This window comes from Meriones unguiculatus, chromosome 11 (genome assembly GCF_030254825.1).
Source record: "Meriones unguiculatus strain TT.TT164.6M chromosome 11, Bangor_MerUng_6.1, whole genome shotgun sequence".
In the NCBI taxonomy this organism is placed as follows: Eukaryota; Metazoa; Chordata; class Mammalia; order Rodentia; family Muridae; genus Meriones; species Meriones unguiculatus.
This window is the reverse complement of record NC_083359.1, coordinates 55,837,795-55,853,403: the sequence shown is the minus strand read 5'-3', so window position 1 is coordinate 55,853,403 and position 15,609 is coordinate 55,837,795. Positions and strand designations below refer to the sequence as shown.

The 15,609-nt window shown below is 50.9% G+C and overlaps 2 protein-coding genes across 6 annotated transcripts in view; one reads left to right on the top strand and one right to left on the bottom strand.

Moving 5' to 3' along the window:
* Ppfia4 (PTPRF interacting protein alpha 4) overlaps positions 1-4,167 on the top strand; it is a 49,215-nt gene extending 45,048 nt beyond the window's left edge. For 3 of the 5 annotated variants that reach the window (XR_009584558.1, XR_009584561.1, XR_009584560.1), the window contains 3 exons: positions 292-469; positions 623-731; positions 918-2,529. Coding sequence is in view for 1 of the 5 variants with exons in the window: in XM_021633790.2 (XP_021489465.1) it covers positions 292-469; positions 918-967 (228 nt within the window). In the remaining 4 variants the exon portion in view is untranslated. Of the gene's footprint in view, positions 1-291; positions 470-622; positions 732-917; positions 2,530-3,899 lie in introns of those variants that run through there. The other 2 variants (XR_009584559.1, XM_021633790.2) reach the window with 2 other exon arrangements.
* A 3,683-nt stretch (positions 4,168-7,850) lies between these two features.
* Positions 7,851-10,444, bottom strand: Myog (myogenin). Its single transcript, XM_021633801.2, has 3 exons — positions 9,922-10,444; positions 9,259-9,340; positions 7,851-8,736 (listed from the first exon to the last, which is right to left on the bottom strand). The coding sequence occupies exons 1-3, from the start codon at positions 10,390-10,392 to the stop codon at positions 8,615-8,617; spliced, it is 675 nt and encodes a 224-aa protein (XP_021489476.1). The 5' UTR covers positions 10,393-10,444; the 3' UTR covers positions 7,851-8,614.
* Between the last annotated feature and the right edge of the window lie 5,165 nt (positions 10,445-15,609).

Below are 15,609 nucleotides of genomic sequence, written 5' to 3'. Positions count from 1 at the left end.
GTCTTTCCAGAGGGAGCCTGGAAAGAAAAATACCTTAGGAGAGCAGTGAGCTCTTGAGCTTAGTTTGGGGAGGTTGGGGTGGGTAGAGCAAAGGAGTTCTCTTCTGGACCAGACTTGATAGGAGGGACCTCCCGCTTGATCTGTGTGAAAGGCCCCTTGTGGTCATCCTTCAGGCCCCCCCTTTCATTCTATAGGGAAAACACTAAGGGCCGGGGGGGGGGGGGTTCAGAAGTAGTACCCTTTAGAGCTTTAGGGGCTGCAGTGGCAACTCCAGTATGCCTCTTGGTGCAGGGGGAAGAGAAGGTGTTCCGTCGAGCACCCTCCTGGAGGAAACGCTTCCGGCCGCGGGATCACCATAGCGGTGGCATGCTGGGCACCTCAGCGGAGACCCTCCCGGCGGGCTTCCGTGTGTCCACGCTGGGCCCGCTGCAGCCCCCACCTGCCCCGCCCAAGAAGATCATGCCGGAAGGTGAGTGCCAGGCTGGCCGTGGGCTCCTCCCAACACCGTGGGGCCGAGCGGGCTGGAGAGGGCCGAGGCCGAGGCTGAGCTGCGCTAGCGCTGCGGAGGGGCGGCACTAACCCGCGCTCTGTGTGTTCTCCTGCCGCGGCCGACTCCTGCCAGCCGGGACGGCGGGGGCGCAGAGACTGGAGCCCTCTACGGTCCGGACCTACTCCTGCTGACCCCCCACCCTCCCGCCCCGGGTCTGACGGGGGTGCGCCCCCGGCTCGGGGTAAGTGGGCCAGGCTGTGGCTGCGCTCACCCGCCCTGCCGCTGCCCGGCCCGCCCTGCCGCCGCACCCTCGCTGCAGCATCGCCCTTCCCGCTTCGCTTTGTGCTTGGCCGCATGTCGCACCTACCTACTGCCCGCCTCGGGGACCACCTCCACTCACAGAGCCTGTCTCTCTCTTCTCTCATAGCTCACTCCCACTATCTCTACGGACACATGCTCTCCGCCTTCCGGGACTAGCCACGGCCCCCAGGGCGGGCTCTTGGTTTCGCAGGCGCAGCCGCCCTGACCCTTCCTGCTCGTTCCCTTTCTCCCTTGGCTCCCAGTCTCTCCTCTGTGACTTCCCAGTTGCCCGGGATCTCAGAATATGCTCGTCTGCTCCGTCAGCATCCCACCATCCGAGTCCTACTTCCTGCCCCTTTTGTAAGTCTCTGGTGGATGTGACCAGGGTCTCCTGTGTGTGGCGGCACCCAGGTTGTTGGTGTTTGAGATTCTGTGGGAGAGAGAGAAGGGCACTGCCGAGTGCGTCCACCTTCCCTCTTCTGGATCTGGTTTGGTCTGGACTACGGGCTGATCAGGCTCAGGATCCTGGACCAAGGACTGAGATGGTCCTTCCAATAAAGGCCATTGCGGACTTACTGGCCTTCTGGTCCCCTCCACTCTGGCTGTGCCGGATGGCCTGAGTGGTTTTGGCACCCCCTCTCTCAGTATCACTCCCTTTTCCCAAACTCCATCACCAGTGTCGGTAGCTATGCCTCCAAGTCTTGCTTGCTGGGTCATGAGGGGTGTAGAATACCCCAGCCCCTCTAGGACAAAGCCTGGAGGGGAACTGAGGAAGACTAAGGTAGAAACTGGGCCCAAGCTGATGCAGAATCCCAACTATGTGGGAGAAACAGACCCCAGAGCTTTGGGCCAAGGGTGAGGGAAGGGAAACTCCTTAGCTCCTTGCCCTGTAGGAGGTGTAGTCAGGTAAACTAGAGAGAGAGCTTGATGGCCTTTGTACCTAAGCCCAAAGGGCAGCAGGGCTGCCTCTAGCACCAGCCACAAATGACGCTGCTACTGAACTGAGTGAGCTGTTGACTCTGCCCTGAATGGAAAGGGAGTGGGGGAGAGCCTTCCCTTTTAGTGAATCATGTCCCAGGTCCAGGGAATCTAAAGTGGACTGAGGCAGTCTCCCTTGTGTGCCCTCATACCAACCATTCCTCCTTTAGGGTTCTTTGGGGGATAAGGAGCTAATTCCTCAAGACATTTTTGACCCTCTCTCTCCCCTCACTATTTTATTTGCCTTTTTAGGCAGCATGGTGGGGACAGGACAGATTTATGAGGAATATCAATCACTCCTCTTCCAGACCAATTCCTTAACCTTTGGAAAGCTCAGGACTTAATGTCAGGGTGGGTTCGTAGAACCCGATACTTACTGGAAGAGGAAAGGGAAAGTGCCTGGATTGTGTTTGTGGGAGACAGGCAGCAGGGTGCCATCCTACAGGTGCCTGGGGTAGCTGGTTGCCATCTCATCCACTGGGCTTCTGAGCAGGGCCTAGGCTAACAGGTGGAGAAATGAGCCAGAACTCCCTGTCTGAAAAGGACTTGGAGCCATGTGCTGCAGCTCGGTGGAAGACAGCTTGGCTAATAGGGTGATGGAATGGGCTCACCTGGCTGGATCAGGCCACCACCTATCCTTGATCCGGTTGTTTCTGCTTCCCTACCAGTGAGACTGCTGGAAATGGGGATGAGAAACAATTGAGTAGAATATGAATTGGTTAGAGAGAGTGAAACCCCCCCCCCATCCTGAAAGCTGGAGTTACAGAGAAGTACCAGCGACCTGAGGTGGAAAGAGTTGAGCATGACAGTAGCATCTGCCTCCTTCTAGGGACTCTGTGGGAGAGAGTTATGTGGGAGAGTCATCCCTGCCCCTCTACCTTGTAATGCTGTCGTGGTTTGCGATGTCATAGGTAGCAGCTGGGATCCAGGTCCATTCAGGGTCAGCAGGGAGGACAAGCTAGGGGAGTCTGCATGCAGTGATGAAAGGCTGCTATTGTGGTGTACCCCTTGCCTCATTGTTAATATATATATATATATATTTATTTTATTTTATTTTTCTGGAGAGCCACCAGTGACCAGGCTCTCCTTGCCAGCCTCCTGTGTCTCACCAGGTCCCTTCTCAGTACTGTATCAGCTCAGTGCTTCAGGAATGGGTGTGTGAGTTTGTCTGGGGGTGTGTGTGAGTCTGAATGAGTGGGTGTGTAGGTCCAATAAACAGCCTGGTTTTAAGACAATGTACAAATGGCCTTCGTTTCTTTTTTAAATGCTAAGTTCATTGAGTGTGTCCAGCTAACTTCACGGACCTTGGGGCTGCTGTACTCTGGAAAAGAAGTGTCAGTTTTGACACTACAGGCAATACTCTTCTGTTTATTATTCACTCACAGGACTGATGGGAAAGTTAGTGTTTGGGTGGCTTGTACCAAGGGTTTATAGAACAAGGTGAAGGGGTAAGAAGCCTGCTGTCAGGCATGGCTGGTTTTCTCTTTTTTCTGTGCCGGCTTACACTACTTGGCCCCTTTCACACCAAGCCTGTAGTAGCTGCTGCTGCCCAACTTCCTGTCATCTCTGCATTTCAGTAGCCACCTTAGTTACTTTTCAATGGCTGTGATAAGCCACCATAACCAAAACGACTTATTTTAAAAAATCATTTACTTGGTTGCTTGCTTAGAGGGTTAGAGGCCATGTCTGTTGTGGCGGGGAGAAGAGCAGCAGGTGGACAGGCAAGCAGTCAGGTAGGCTTGACACTGGAGAAGTAGCTGAGAGCCTACATGTTGAAATGACAGCCAAGGGGTAGAGAGAGAGCTGACTAGGATGGCCTTCCAAGCCCGACGCCAGGGACACTCCTCCTTCAACAAGGTCTTTTAATCCTTCCCAAACAGTTCTACCAGCTGGGGACCAAGCTTTCAAATATGGGAGCCTCAGGGGCCATTCTTATTTTAACCACCGCAGCTTCCACCACTTCAGTCCAGGGTTCAGAGCCTCTGCTGCGTGGCTTTAGAAAGCTAGTTAGGATGTGGATCCGTGGCGCTCTCTTCTTTCCACCAGTTTGAGTCTGTCTAACTCAGAAATATTAGGTCCACCAGTGCCCCCTCTAGAAGACTGCTCAGTGGCTCTTTTTCTTGCCTTCTAGCTTTGACCCTTCAACTCCTTTCCAAGTCTCTCCTGGGAGGCAGTGGTTGGCACTGCAGTAGAATTAGGTAACCAACATCCTTCAACTCCATGAACATTCTGTGCATGTATGTACGCGTGCACGTATTGTCTCCTTGAGTGTCTACTGCGCTGGGCTGTGACAGCACTCCTGATGTCAGTCTCGTTGGTCGCTACCCTGAATGAGTGAATTGACTGACCTTATCTTGGAGAACTGTTGAAAGGGTTAATATTAATAAAAGCTGACAAACCACCAAGTACTGTTGTGTGCCAACTGCTGACTGTTCCTGCTGCTGTAATGAAATAACCTCACATGGGTCATTTTTAATCAACAGAAGTGTGACTCACAATATTGGAGCTTAAGGAGTCCAAGGTCAAGGCACCAGTAGATTTAATCTCCAACAAGAGCCCAATCCTCAGAACAGGTACTCTCAAGGTGTCCTCACATGCTAGAAAGGGTTGAAGGGCCAAACAGGGCCAAACAGACTGTCAGCCCTCTTATCAAGGCATTAACCCCTCTCATGAGTCCTCATGTCCCAAGGAGACTTATCTGGTAATATCATTGCATTAGGGATAAGGTATTTTTAAAGATTTAATAATATTTTTTTCTTATCTGAGTATGAATGTGCACACGTGTGGATACTGGTAGAGGCCAGAAGACACATGGGTCCCTTAGAGCTGGAGAGATAGCATCCGTGAGCTGGATGATCGTGATATGGGTGCTGGGATCCAAGCTTGGGTCTTTGTGATAGAGCAGCAAGTTCTCTTAACCACTGAGTCATTTCTTCAGCCCTGAACATGAGCTGAACATGAATTTTAGAGAAACCCAAACATGCAAATTATAGTTTGTAGTGAACAGATCAATTTATCTACTCCGCACAACCCAGCAATGTGGGATCATTGCCATTTTAAGGAACAGGAAATTGGCAGGTTGAGGTCACACACCTGGTGAAAGATACAGGTTTTACATCTAGTCTGAGTCCAGTGCCTTATCCCCAACTGTAACCTGTGTGGTAAATTCCTGACCTAGTGCAGGAGTTCTTGGCAGCTTAACTGCTTTTTTAAAGAAAGAGCAGCCTGATTTCTTCAGCTATCCTGATTCCCTTTTCCTCACACCCTTGTTTGTCACCACTCAGGAGCCCTTGGCACCTGTGAATCATCCTGAGTGACTCTAGTCATCTGAGTGATGAACCATGAGACACACCCCACCCTGCATTCTTGTGTCCCTTCCATACCACTGGTGCCCCAAACACTGTTGAAGCAAGAATGCAGAGTAAATGGGCACTGGTGACAGGAAGAGAGCCAGATACGAAGTTAGGCAGAGCCCAGGCAAGGTAAGGAATTTGGTAAGAAGTGTTGATCTAGTGTCTCCAGCCTGTCAGTGACCCCACTGCATCTTGGTTGAAATGGAACTGATACGCTCTAGAAGCTGGTCCAGAAAGCCATGACTTCCTAGTGTTGCCATATAGGAAGATATAGGAAATGGGAAATGGTAGTTTAGGCATGTTGAGCTCCACATAAGACCTAGCATCATGTTTCTTTAGTGTTTGGAGGAAACAAGGAAGAAACTAAGGAAGGGTCTGTAGAACGTTTTTCTTTGCTCTCTCTGGAAATGTTCTAAACATTGAGACGCAAGGAGTCTCGGCCAGGTTGGTCACCCATAGCTGAGAGAGAGTGCAGGGAGGAGGCACAAGCCAGGGCCACCTAAGGGTGGTGACACATGTTCTTGCCAATGCCTGAATTGGGCTTCTTTAGCAATTGCTAGCTCCCCTTAGGCATCCGTACCCCAGCTTGAGCCTAGAAGCCGGGAAACTAAAGCCCATGGGACATGACATGTTAGGGATGGTAGTGTGGCATTTCATCTGTGGAACAGACACTGATTTGGGAGGACAACTCTTTCCTACCATTGTTCTCCCACACCAGTTGGGACAATCACTTATTATATCGGCAGTCACTAGTAGAAAGGTTTTCTGGTCTGCCATCTTGAGTCTTCTGGGAAGTTAGACACCTTACAATGTTTAGTAGGAGGCTCAGAGAGGACGGTAAGTGTCCTGTCATAGTAATCAGCTAACCACCAGGATGTTCCTACGTCCCCACTAACATTTGGCATGCCAGTTTCAAGAAGTTCTTGTCTTTTTATTCTTGCAGAGTCCTTAATGTCCATTATTAGGCAATATTTGATTAACCTAGTTTGATTTATTGTAGTTACTTCCACGGATGAAGGAATTTAAGTTAATTTCCCTAAAGAACTCCACTTCATTATTCATCAACAGGGGTGTTATCTGTAATTCTATTGTGAAGGTTGAGAATCTGTTAATTAAAGGAAGTTTTATGCTTAATAACATTTATATTGTGAAAATATCCTGGGCTCCTGCACAGCAGGGTTAGTCATTCACATCTGTGCTGTGCTGGCGTATTGCGCCTTGAGGACTTTCAGGCTTTGGTTATACCTGCCAGTGCAAGGGTCAGTTGATTCTAGTGACCATTGCCTGTTCTTTCAAGTGTGAATATGCATCTGTTTTCAGCTGACGGAACTGAAAAGAATGGGCTTTAACACTATATCGGCTTTAACACTATATCCACTTTAACACTATAGCTGCAGAGCCCACGAGCTCCATGGTATGCCCTGAGTGCCAGCACTCGACCCTTGGAGGGGCCAAGGAGGGCAAGGGATAGACACATCACAACGGAAGGCAGCGGGGAAGTAGCAACTCAAGAACTGGGAGGCACTGGGACAGAGGACACACATCTGAGGAGCCCTTTTTGGTTATGTAGTTGAGTATTTTGGTGGTTGTAAGGGAGCACACTAGCCTAGAGGCAAGGAATGGTAACACAGGCATGTACTTCACCCCAAAGGCAAGTGGGTCAAGGCTAGGCTTAGCTATCCTTATCCAGACTACCTGGGAGACTGTAAATTCAATGGCACAAACTCAAAAAGAAGAAACTCCCACAAACCAGGATGGATGATTGCCTATTTGAGACGCACAGACCTTGATGGGACCCTCTCATGTTCCCCAAGGCCCTGCCCAGTATTTCTCTTACTGTTTTCTTTAGGTATAGCTTTCCAGGTAAGTTTGGGAAGAGCACGTGGGGAGGGGCCCAGCAGGTGCTGAATGGCCATCAGTGCCTGCTCTCTTAAACAACTCAAGTCAGTTGTCAAAGGGCCCGAGAGAGCTGAAGAGGGCCCAGACTGGACCATGTTCTGAATCTGTCTGCAGTGGTTTGGAGATAATCTGTAGTAAACCAGACAAGCAGCCTGGCACAGACACAACTAGAATTAGTAAAGTTGGAGTTGGTGTTCTTGGTCCATTTTGATTCTCATTCTTTTTAACCTGTGAAACCACACGCAATCTCTAGCTATGATCTCGGTTTCCCACCCACCTTCTTCCCTTTGGAAGAAAAGACAGTGTCTAACCGCCCCCATTTGCTCTGTGTGGTCATAGGACAAACAGCAGGTCCCCTTCCACCTTCTGCCCTTCCCTCCAGGCACAGGGATATTCCTGTCCCCACCTACAGCTCAAAGATGAGATTCTGCTCAGGGAGCTGGGAGACAGAACAATCAGAGGAGAAACCAGGGTTCTCATCATTTGGGGGCTGAGGAAGAGAAGTCCGGCAAATCTAGCTCTACACCCCTAGCCCTAGGTGTGGGCTGAGCAGGAGGCATGTAAGCATGCTCAATGGACCTGTTGGGCTGTAAACTGGAAAGCAGCAGACTGTGCAAAGTAAAACAGAGTGCGTTGCAGGCCTGCCTTCGAGTGTCCAGGACGTCTAAAGAATCTGGTCTTGCTTCTGCATCTAATGACTGGTTCGGGACTGCAGCTCGACTCACATGATCTACTCACATGAATACCCCTCCCCCCTAGCATGTGGACCTCCATGGGGAAGGTGGGGTGTTTTCAGTGTCTTCCCTCCTGATACATCATGGCAGACATTCTGATAGCAACCAGTCTTTATTTGTTTTTTAAAAAAGGAAATCCAAATAAGTTAGCAAAAGAATTACAAAAAAAGGCAAAACCACACAATGCTTAGTTAACAAAAGAAGTTACCCCAAGGGGCCCCCCTTCCCTGCCTGTCCCTGGCAACATCAGCACAGGAGACCTTGGTCAGATGGCAGCTTTACAAACAACACACAGAACAATAAACAATACACAACCCCCTGGAAGGCTCCCAATGTCCACTGCAAATGCTTGCCCCACCCCACCCCAGTGACTTTGGAGCAGTCTATATCCTCCCCATTCTCTCTCAACTCAGGGCAGGCCCAGCCCAGCCACTGGCAGCAGGAGGAGACAGATGTGCACACTTGTTTAGGTCAGGGCACAGTCTCCGTCTCTCAAACTCTCATTTGGAGTGTGTGTGGGGGGAGTTGGAATCAGTGGCATATTATGATAAACAAAAAAGGAAGCTCCTGAGATTGCCCCATTGGGGAACATCAACAAGGGGGCTCTCTGGACCCCATCTTTCTCTCCTTGGAAGGGGATGCTCTCTGCTTTAAGGAGTCAGAGAAATGAGGGCATCCGTTTCCTTGCTGGGCTGGGTGTTAGCCTTATGTGAATGAGGAGTGGGTAGTCTGGCTTGTGGCAGCCCAGGGCTGTTTGCTTGGCATTAGAACAGCCCCACTTAAAAGGCCCCTGCTGCAGAAGGGGTGGCCTTTGACACCAACTTGGGGGCTCACATGGACACCCAGCCTGGCAGACAATCTCAGTTGGGCATGGTTTCGTCTGGGAAGGCAACAGACATATCCTCCACTGTGATGCTGTCCACGATGGAGGTAAGAGAGTGCAGGTTGTGGGCATCTGTAGGGTCAGCTGCAAGCAGGTGATCTGTAAGCAGAAGGTAGAGAATGTTTCCTGGGACCCTTGAGATGACACGTTTCCCAGTGTAGGTGAACAAGACTCAGGAGTCAGGTCGTGACTCTCACCCTCAGCCACTAGCACTCCCCATGCTGTGTGTGTATGCTGCCTCTGAAATCCTCTACTGGAGTTAAGTTTTGGAAGTGGCTCTCCAGGGGTGAAGCTAGGATAGTGTATCCTAGGGAACTGGGCCCAGTTTTGCAGCACTGACTCAGCAATTCCCAGGGACCCCTGGGACCCCTGGCAGGGACAGACTCTTCTCCCTGAGATCAGATACCAGCTGGGAAGCTGCTGGAGACTCTGAGTCCTCCTTAGCTGGTCAAGGCTACAGGCAGACACAGGGCCTCTAGCCCACCGTTTGGGGCCGTTGGGTCAGCAAGTTTCTGGAAAAGCCGCAGGAAGGTGGTTGGAACACAGAATAAGGTAAGGGAACAGCCCAGTCTAGTTAGTAAGGGATTTGAGCCTTGTTAACCAGGGTCAGGATTCACTTACCTCCTGGGTTGGTACCAAATTCCAGTGCACTGCCCCACTCTGGACTGCAGGAGGCGCTGTGGGAGTTGCATTCACTGGGCACCTGAATGCAAGACAAGGCCAAGGTCCAAGGTCAAGTCTACTATCATTCTCAGGTATGTATCTCTGCCTGATTTACATGGTAGGTTACCTAGACACTCACCCTACTTCTAGGTCTTTCCTGGCTTCTAGGATGAGAGCTTTGCTTTTGGGGATATGGGCGGTAAGCCAGAGTACTTTATTATGATGGCCCCTGAGCAGGCCTGCAGGAATTCTAATGTGTTTTGTCAGCTCAAATATGAAGATTGAGGACTTGGGTGGGTTAAAGCAGGTTTCTTTGGTCACTTGGCCTGGACTTTTCTCACCTTCACTTCGGCTCACCTAAGCCCTTACGACAGATTTGTTTCTGGGCCTCTTCTGCTCTCTTGTGCCAGTCCACCCCACCCCATCTATATTACCATCCACTGCCTTTGTCTGGTCTGGATACAGTATGAGCACAGGAGGTTGCTGGACAGTCTAGCTGACAAGCCAAGGGGTCCTGGGATCCTAGGGCCCTGCTTTGCACCTGTTTCAGCTCTGGTGGCTGGGGCTGACCAGGCACCTCCCTCTGGCCCTGTCCCTGGGACTGGTGCACCAGCCACTTACCACCGGCTGGGGCCCGCCCCCGCCTCGGTAGCGGAGATCTCGCTCCTCCTGGTTGAGGGAGCTGAGTAAGGCCTGTAGGCGCTCAATGTACTGGATGGCACTGCGCAGGATCTCCACCTTAGGCAGCCGCTGGTTGGGGTTGAGCAGGGTGCTCCTCTTCAGGGCCTCGAAGGCCTCGTTCACTTTCTTGAGCCTGCGCTTTTCCCTCAGTGTGGCTGCCCTCCGCCGGTCCACAGACACAGACTTCCTCTTACACACCTTACATGCCCATGGCAGGCACTGGCCTGGACAGTGCTCAGGGGTCCCCAGTCCCTTTTCTTCCAGGGGCCCTCGGGCTTCAGGGCTTAAGGTGAGCTCAGTCCGCTCATAGCCCGGTTGCTCAAAGCCCTGGAGGTGGACAGGGAGGTAGTTTTCCCCATCGTAGAAGTGGGGCTCCTGGTAGAAATAGGGGGATGTCTCATACAGCTCCATCGGGTCGGAAAAGACTTGTTCCTGCCACTGGCCCCCAAGCTCCTGCAGCCCCTCACGCCAACTGCTGGGTGCCATTTAAACCCTCCCTGCTGGCATGGACCCAGAGATAAATATAGCCAACGCCACAGAAACCTGAGCCCCCCTCTAAGCTGTTGCTGCACATCAAGACGTTTACAGTGGATTACGTGTGATTCTCCTTCCCTCTCCTTCTGCCCCCACCCACCCTGCCAGCCTGCCCCTGGCCCAGGCGGCTCCTGTGCACGGGTCGGGAGGCCGTCGGCTGTAATTTGATTAGTTTTCATTTCTCTACAGCCCCTGTGGGGCAGTGAAGGTGGGGGTGGATGCATTCCCCTTCTCATCTGCTCCTTTCAATTACTCCTACCCGGGCCTCCTGCCTGCTCTCCTTCATGGTCCAAGGCATCTGGTGGACAGGGCAAGAGAAGACAAGAATGGGGTTGCCTTGGACTGGAAGGGGATTTCAGGTACCATCTAGTTTCTCTCTCCTGCTGAGCAGCACCTTAAACCATTCTGTATCAGTCCCATGAGACTCCTAAAGATCTTCCACCAGAACAGGACCAGTCCAAATTTGGGGTGTGTGTGTGAATTTCTAGGTTCCATGGAGACAAAAGACAGAAACTCAGAAGGGCAAATGGATTCAAATTCTGGGTTTCCACAGCAGCTTTGACCCTTACATGCTCCCTTAGGTCTTAGGTAGTTGGCAGATTGAATCAAGAGAACACAAGGACTTCTTAGGTAAGGGTGGGGAGATCCTTAAGTAGTAAGGGTCAGGAGAAGTCAGTGTTGAGGGAGGATTAGAACTCACAGATTCTGCATTGCCTTCTTCTTCCTCAGTCAAGAGCTACTCACCCCTCTGTCTCTCCTCTTAGTCACTTTTAATCATCTCTCCTGTGCTTTCCCCTCAGTGATGTCTCCTGCCCTCTCTGGACACTAGAACCATCTTGACTCCTTTCTGTAGGTGGGATAATAAGGAGACTAGTCCTTTATAACTGTTTGTGTCCATCCTGGGCCACCAGGCTGCTGTCTTTTATCCCTTCCTGCTTGAGTCATCATAACAACTCTAGAATGTCAGGTTGGGAATGGGCTTTTCCCATTGAAGCTTGGGCTCCATCAGTCAGTGGTTACTTCAGTAGAGGTGTTGGTGGCCAGGGAGGACGAGTTCTAAGAGCAATGTGCAGGTCCCCCACCACCTTTCACCCACCCTCTGATTCCTGAACCCCCTTCCTATGGATGCCACATAATAGCCTATTCCATTGGCCTATAGCTTAAGGAATTCAGGGTTTTGAGCCACAAAACTTTACCCATGGGTCAGGATTTTGTCCAGGATTTTACACTGCAGACTAGGTGTGACCCATCCTGCCATCCTCATTCCAGTGGAGGAGGAGAGGGGCACGTTATGACTATCAGTCAGGACAATAAGTGAATGTAGAGTGGTATGTGGTGGGTCTCAGGCAGGACTCACTTCATAGTGGAGGGGAGAGCTGTGTGAGGTTTGTAGGGCTGGCTTTTTCTTTTCCCTTAAGCCACAGGGAAGAGCCAAGAAAATACTGCTGTCCTTTGAAGGAGGAAACAGATGTGAGGGGCAGAGGGCGGGGGTGGAGGATGACAACAAGCTGGACAATAAAAGACCCCCAAGCAAACTGGGACACAGTGAGGCTTCAACTCAGTTCTTGACTTCACTTGTGGGATACAAAGTAGAGTACAGAATTTTGGGTTCTAAACCTGGCCGGGGAATAATCACGTTCAACACGCTTCCCACATCCTCAAAATGAAGAAACAAACCAATTACCTTGCTTCAGTTTATACTCTAGTCCTGTTAAGCTCTGAGAAGAGAGGCATTTCATCTGCCATGGAACCCCTAAGTGGTTCTTTTGTCCTGGTGGGACCCAGTCCGACTTACCCCTCAACAGTCTGTCTTTTTCCTCTGAAGTGGGAGCAGAGAGGACGGGCTAGAAGGTGATCCTGGACCCTTAGAGAATGCTCCATTACAGAGCTGTTAATGCTGGAGCCAACAAGGTGGCTGAAAGCTGGGTAGGTTGGTGACACATACCTTTAATTCTGTACTTGGAGAGGTCAAGGCAGGAGGATGGCCAGTTCCAGACTAGTCTGGGCTAGTTGGGAGACTCTGTCTCAGACAAAATAAAAACACAAACAAAACAAGGACAACATGGATCACTTGCAAACAAATGGCAGAGTCAGTGAAGGCTAAAGCTCTGAGGAGGGATGGGGAGGAGGCAAGCAGTGGATCAGGTCTTGGGGAATCAGCCAAAGAGGACATGAAGAGGAGAGAAGAGGAGCAGGGGTCAATCAGTTTGGATCTCAGGGTCCTGGTGGTGGTTGGGACAGGAGGGAGGCAGACTGAAAACAAGTCTATGAAGATAAGAGGCCCAACTGGGCATGGAGGGACATGGAAACTGAGTCAAGGAAGGCACATTACTCCTTGCCCCCATGACAGTAATCCAGCAGTGAGATGATAGAGGGCTGAACCATCAGGTTGAGGGCAGGAGAGCAGATTGTGGACTTGACTGTGAAAACATACATGTTTCAAGCTGGCAGCAGATGCAGTGTGTGTCCTTGTGTGTGTGTGTCTGCCCAGCACGTCAAAACACCCAATGAATACATGACTTACTTGCCTTGTCATCCCTCTGCCCTTACCTGTCCTTAGCATCATGCTCCTTGAATCAGGTGTCTACACTAACCTTGTGGACCACAGGATCAGGATTGGAGGAGGGAACTCTCCTCTGTTTTTTCTCTTTCTTTCTTTCTTTCTTTCTTTCTTTCTTTCTTTCTTTCTTTCTTTCTTTCTTTCTTTCTTTTTTTTTCTTTGAGACAGGGTTTCTCTGTGTAGTCCTGGCTGTTCTGGAACTCACTCTGTAAAACAGACTGGACTTGAACTCACAGAGATCCATCCCCCATGCCTCCCGAATGCTAGGATTGTTCCACCATCCCTAGCTCATCCCCTTCTCATTCTTTTAATCAGGAAGCTGTGTATTGTGTACTGGGTACCAGATGACATAAATTGGATGTCATCTATCTGCCACCTTGTGCTCACAGTTGAGTGATAATTGTGTACCCAAATTCCCCTTTCCAAGGTAGGATGTACTGCCTGACAAAAGAGAAGGCTAGAGAGAGGACAAGTATGACCCAGAGGAGAAACTGATTCTTTTTTTCCCTTTCTCTGTTCAACCCCTGCTCTGTGTTGGTCCCTGAGTGGGAATGAGGGCAGTGACTAGACATAGCTCTGGGCAGCAGGAAGCACCCCTGGATGCTCACCCCTGTCTAGTGAGGGTAGGGCTGGGCGTTGTGTGTCTGGGTCTCTGTGAATCCTTGTCTGTAGATTACGTATGTCTGAATAAGGTGGACTGAAGATCATGCCAGGTCCAACTGAAGGCAAAGATGCTCTTTGGACAGAGATGGTGGAGTCTTTCAAAATCCCAGCGCAGGGGTGGGGGTACTGTCCCATTAGACACCTTGTTCTCTCATCAACCTGTGAGGCATGCCTAGTCCTTGGTCTTTCTCCCCTACACACCCCAGCACCCCATAAGCTGCCCTCTGATGGACAGGAACACATTGGTGCCAGGCACAGAGCAGCCTTTGTGTTCCACCATCAGTGGTGATCCATCAGCTCTGACATGACAGCAGGGCGTCCAACCTTAATCCCTACCCCTGCTGTGTGGACATATAGGGGGCCCTGCCCCTACTGTAGCCTCCTCAAGCAGTCGTGCTTTCTCCAGAGGAGCCCCTATCCCCTACAGAGGCTTCACACCCAGGCTGTTGGCCTCCCACCCTAACCATCCCAACTTGACTTTGTCCATTTGCATGCTGGGCTGACCTCATTTGCATGGTAGCATCAGGTTTCAAAAATCCCCTTCACCTGCTCCCTGTTCCTTCCCCTTCTGCTCATGGGCCATGGCTGTCTGGCCCTTTCTAGTCCCTACAGATGGGTTTGGCCTGGACTGCCAGGTTGCTTGGCTGAAATCAAGGCAGGTTTCTCAGTCTGGGATCTCATGTGCTTGGGAACAGAGGAGTGAGAAGGTGTAGAGAGAGGAGCCTCCAGTCTCTCCAAACAGGACCCATCTTTTGTTTTCCCAGAAAGGTCTCTGAGAATTATTTATTGGGACTTAGTGGGGACTGGGTCTTGGTAATATGGATATGCTTCAGTAAGTATGCATAAATATGGTGTGCAAACCATGATTTATGAGGCAGTAGCTTTTTAACAGGGTGTGAACAGATCACAGCATTGTAGACCATCAAGCTGCAAGGCTTGATGATTGGCAAGTTCACCTTTCTTCTACACAGAAGGAAACAGAGGCCCAAAAATGGGGCTCGTTCAAGAATGCTGAGGACTCAAGCTAGAGAGGCAGGGATGTCTCTTTTTGGAAGGCCTGATTTTAGAGCCTGAGGCTGAACCCCTGTCTCCCTCTGTGAAGTTGCAAGTGAGGAAAGGTGCAGCAGGCGGGTACACGGTCTCTGGGGAAGTGTGGGGCCACATGTCTGTGGATATTGGGAGAATTCAGGGGGACCTTCGGGGAAGCTGTTACAGAGAGAGGAGAATGAGAAGAGAGGCTGGGGGCCTTGGGACAAGAGGTTTGGAGGCAGATGGGACCAGAGCTTAGAGCTGGGGCAGGGAGAGGCACTGGCCTTTGGACCACATTGTTTCCATAAGGGCGAAGCATCAGGTAAATCTGGGAAATCCCATCCCTGCCTGGAATCTGGAGCTCAGAGCCAGGATCATCCTTCAAGAATCTTTGGCTTTGGGGTGGGGAAAGCGGCAGACCTGGAGGCGGGTCCCAGGAGACTTGGGGTCAAGGAGAGGTGGTTGTTGGAAACAGGGCTCAGTAGGTCACGTGACAATGTGAATCAAGGACCTGGCTCCTGCTGGACCTTTGGGAACAGGATGAAGATTGTGCTGCATCCCCATCACAGTGGCCCTTAATTCTTGGTTGGGGCAAAAGCTGTCAGGAATTTAAGAGGAGTGGATAGATAAGGAAACAGAGGCAAGGCACGATGCTGTCTTGTCCTCTCTCTGGTTCTGAGTTTGCCTACCTGTGAACCAAGATGCTGGACCCAATGGTACAAACAAATGGCTTTTCCCTCAACTCATCATGTAGACCTGGAGGAAGTGCCAGGGAACGTAAGAGAAATCAGGATAGTAAACTCGCACTTGTTGAGAGCAGATGGGGAGTGGGACTTCGCACT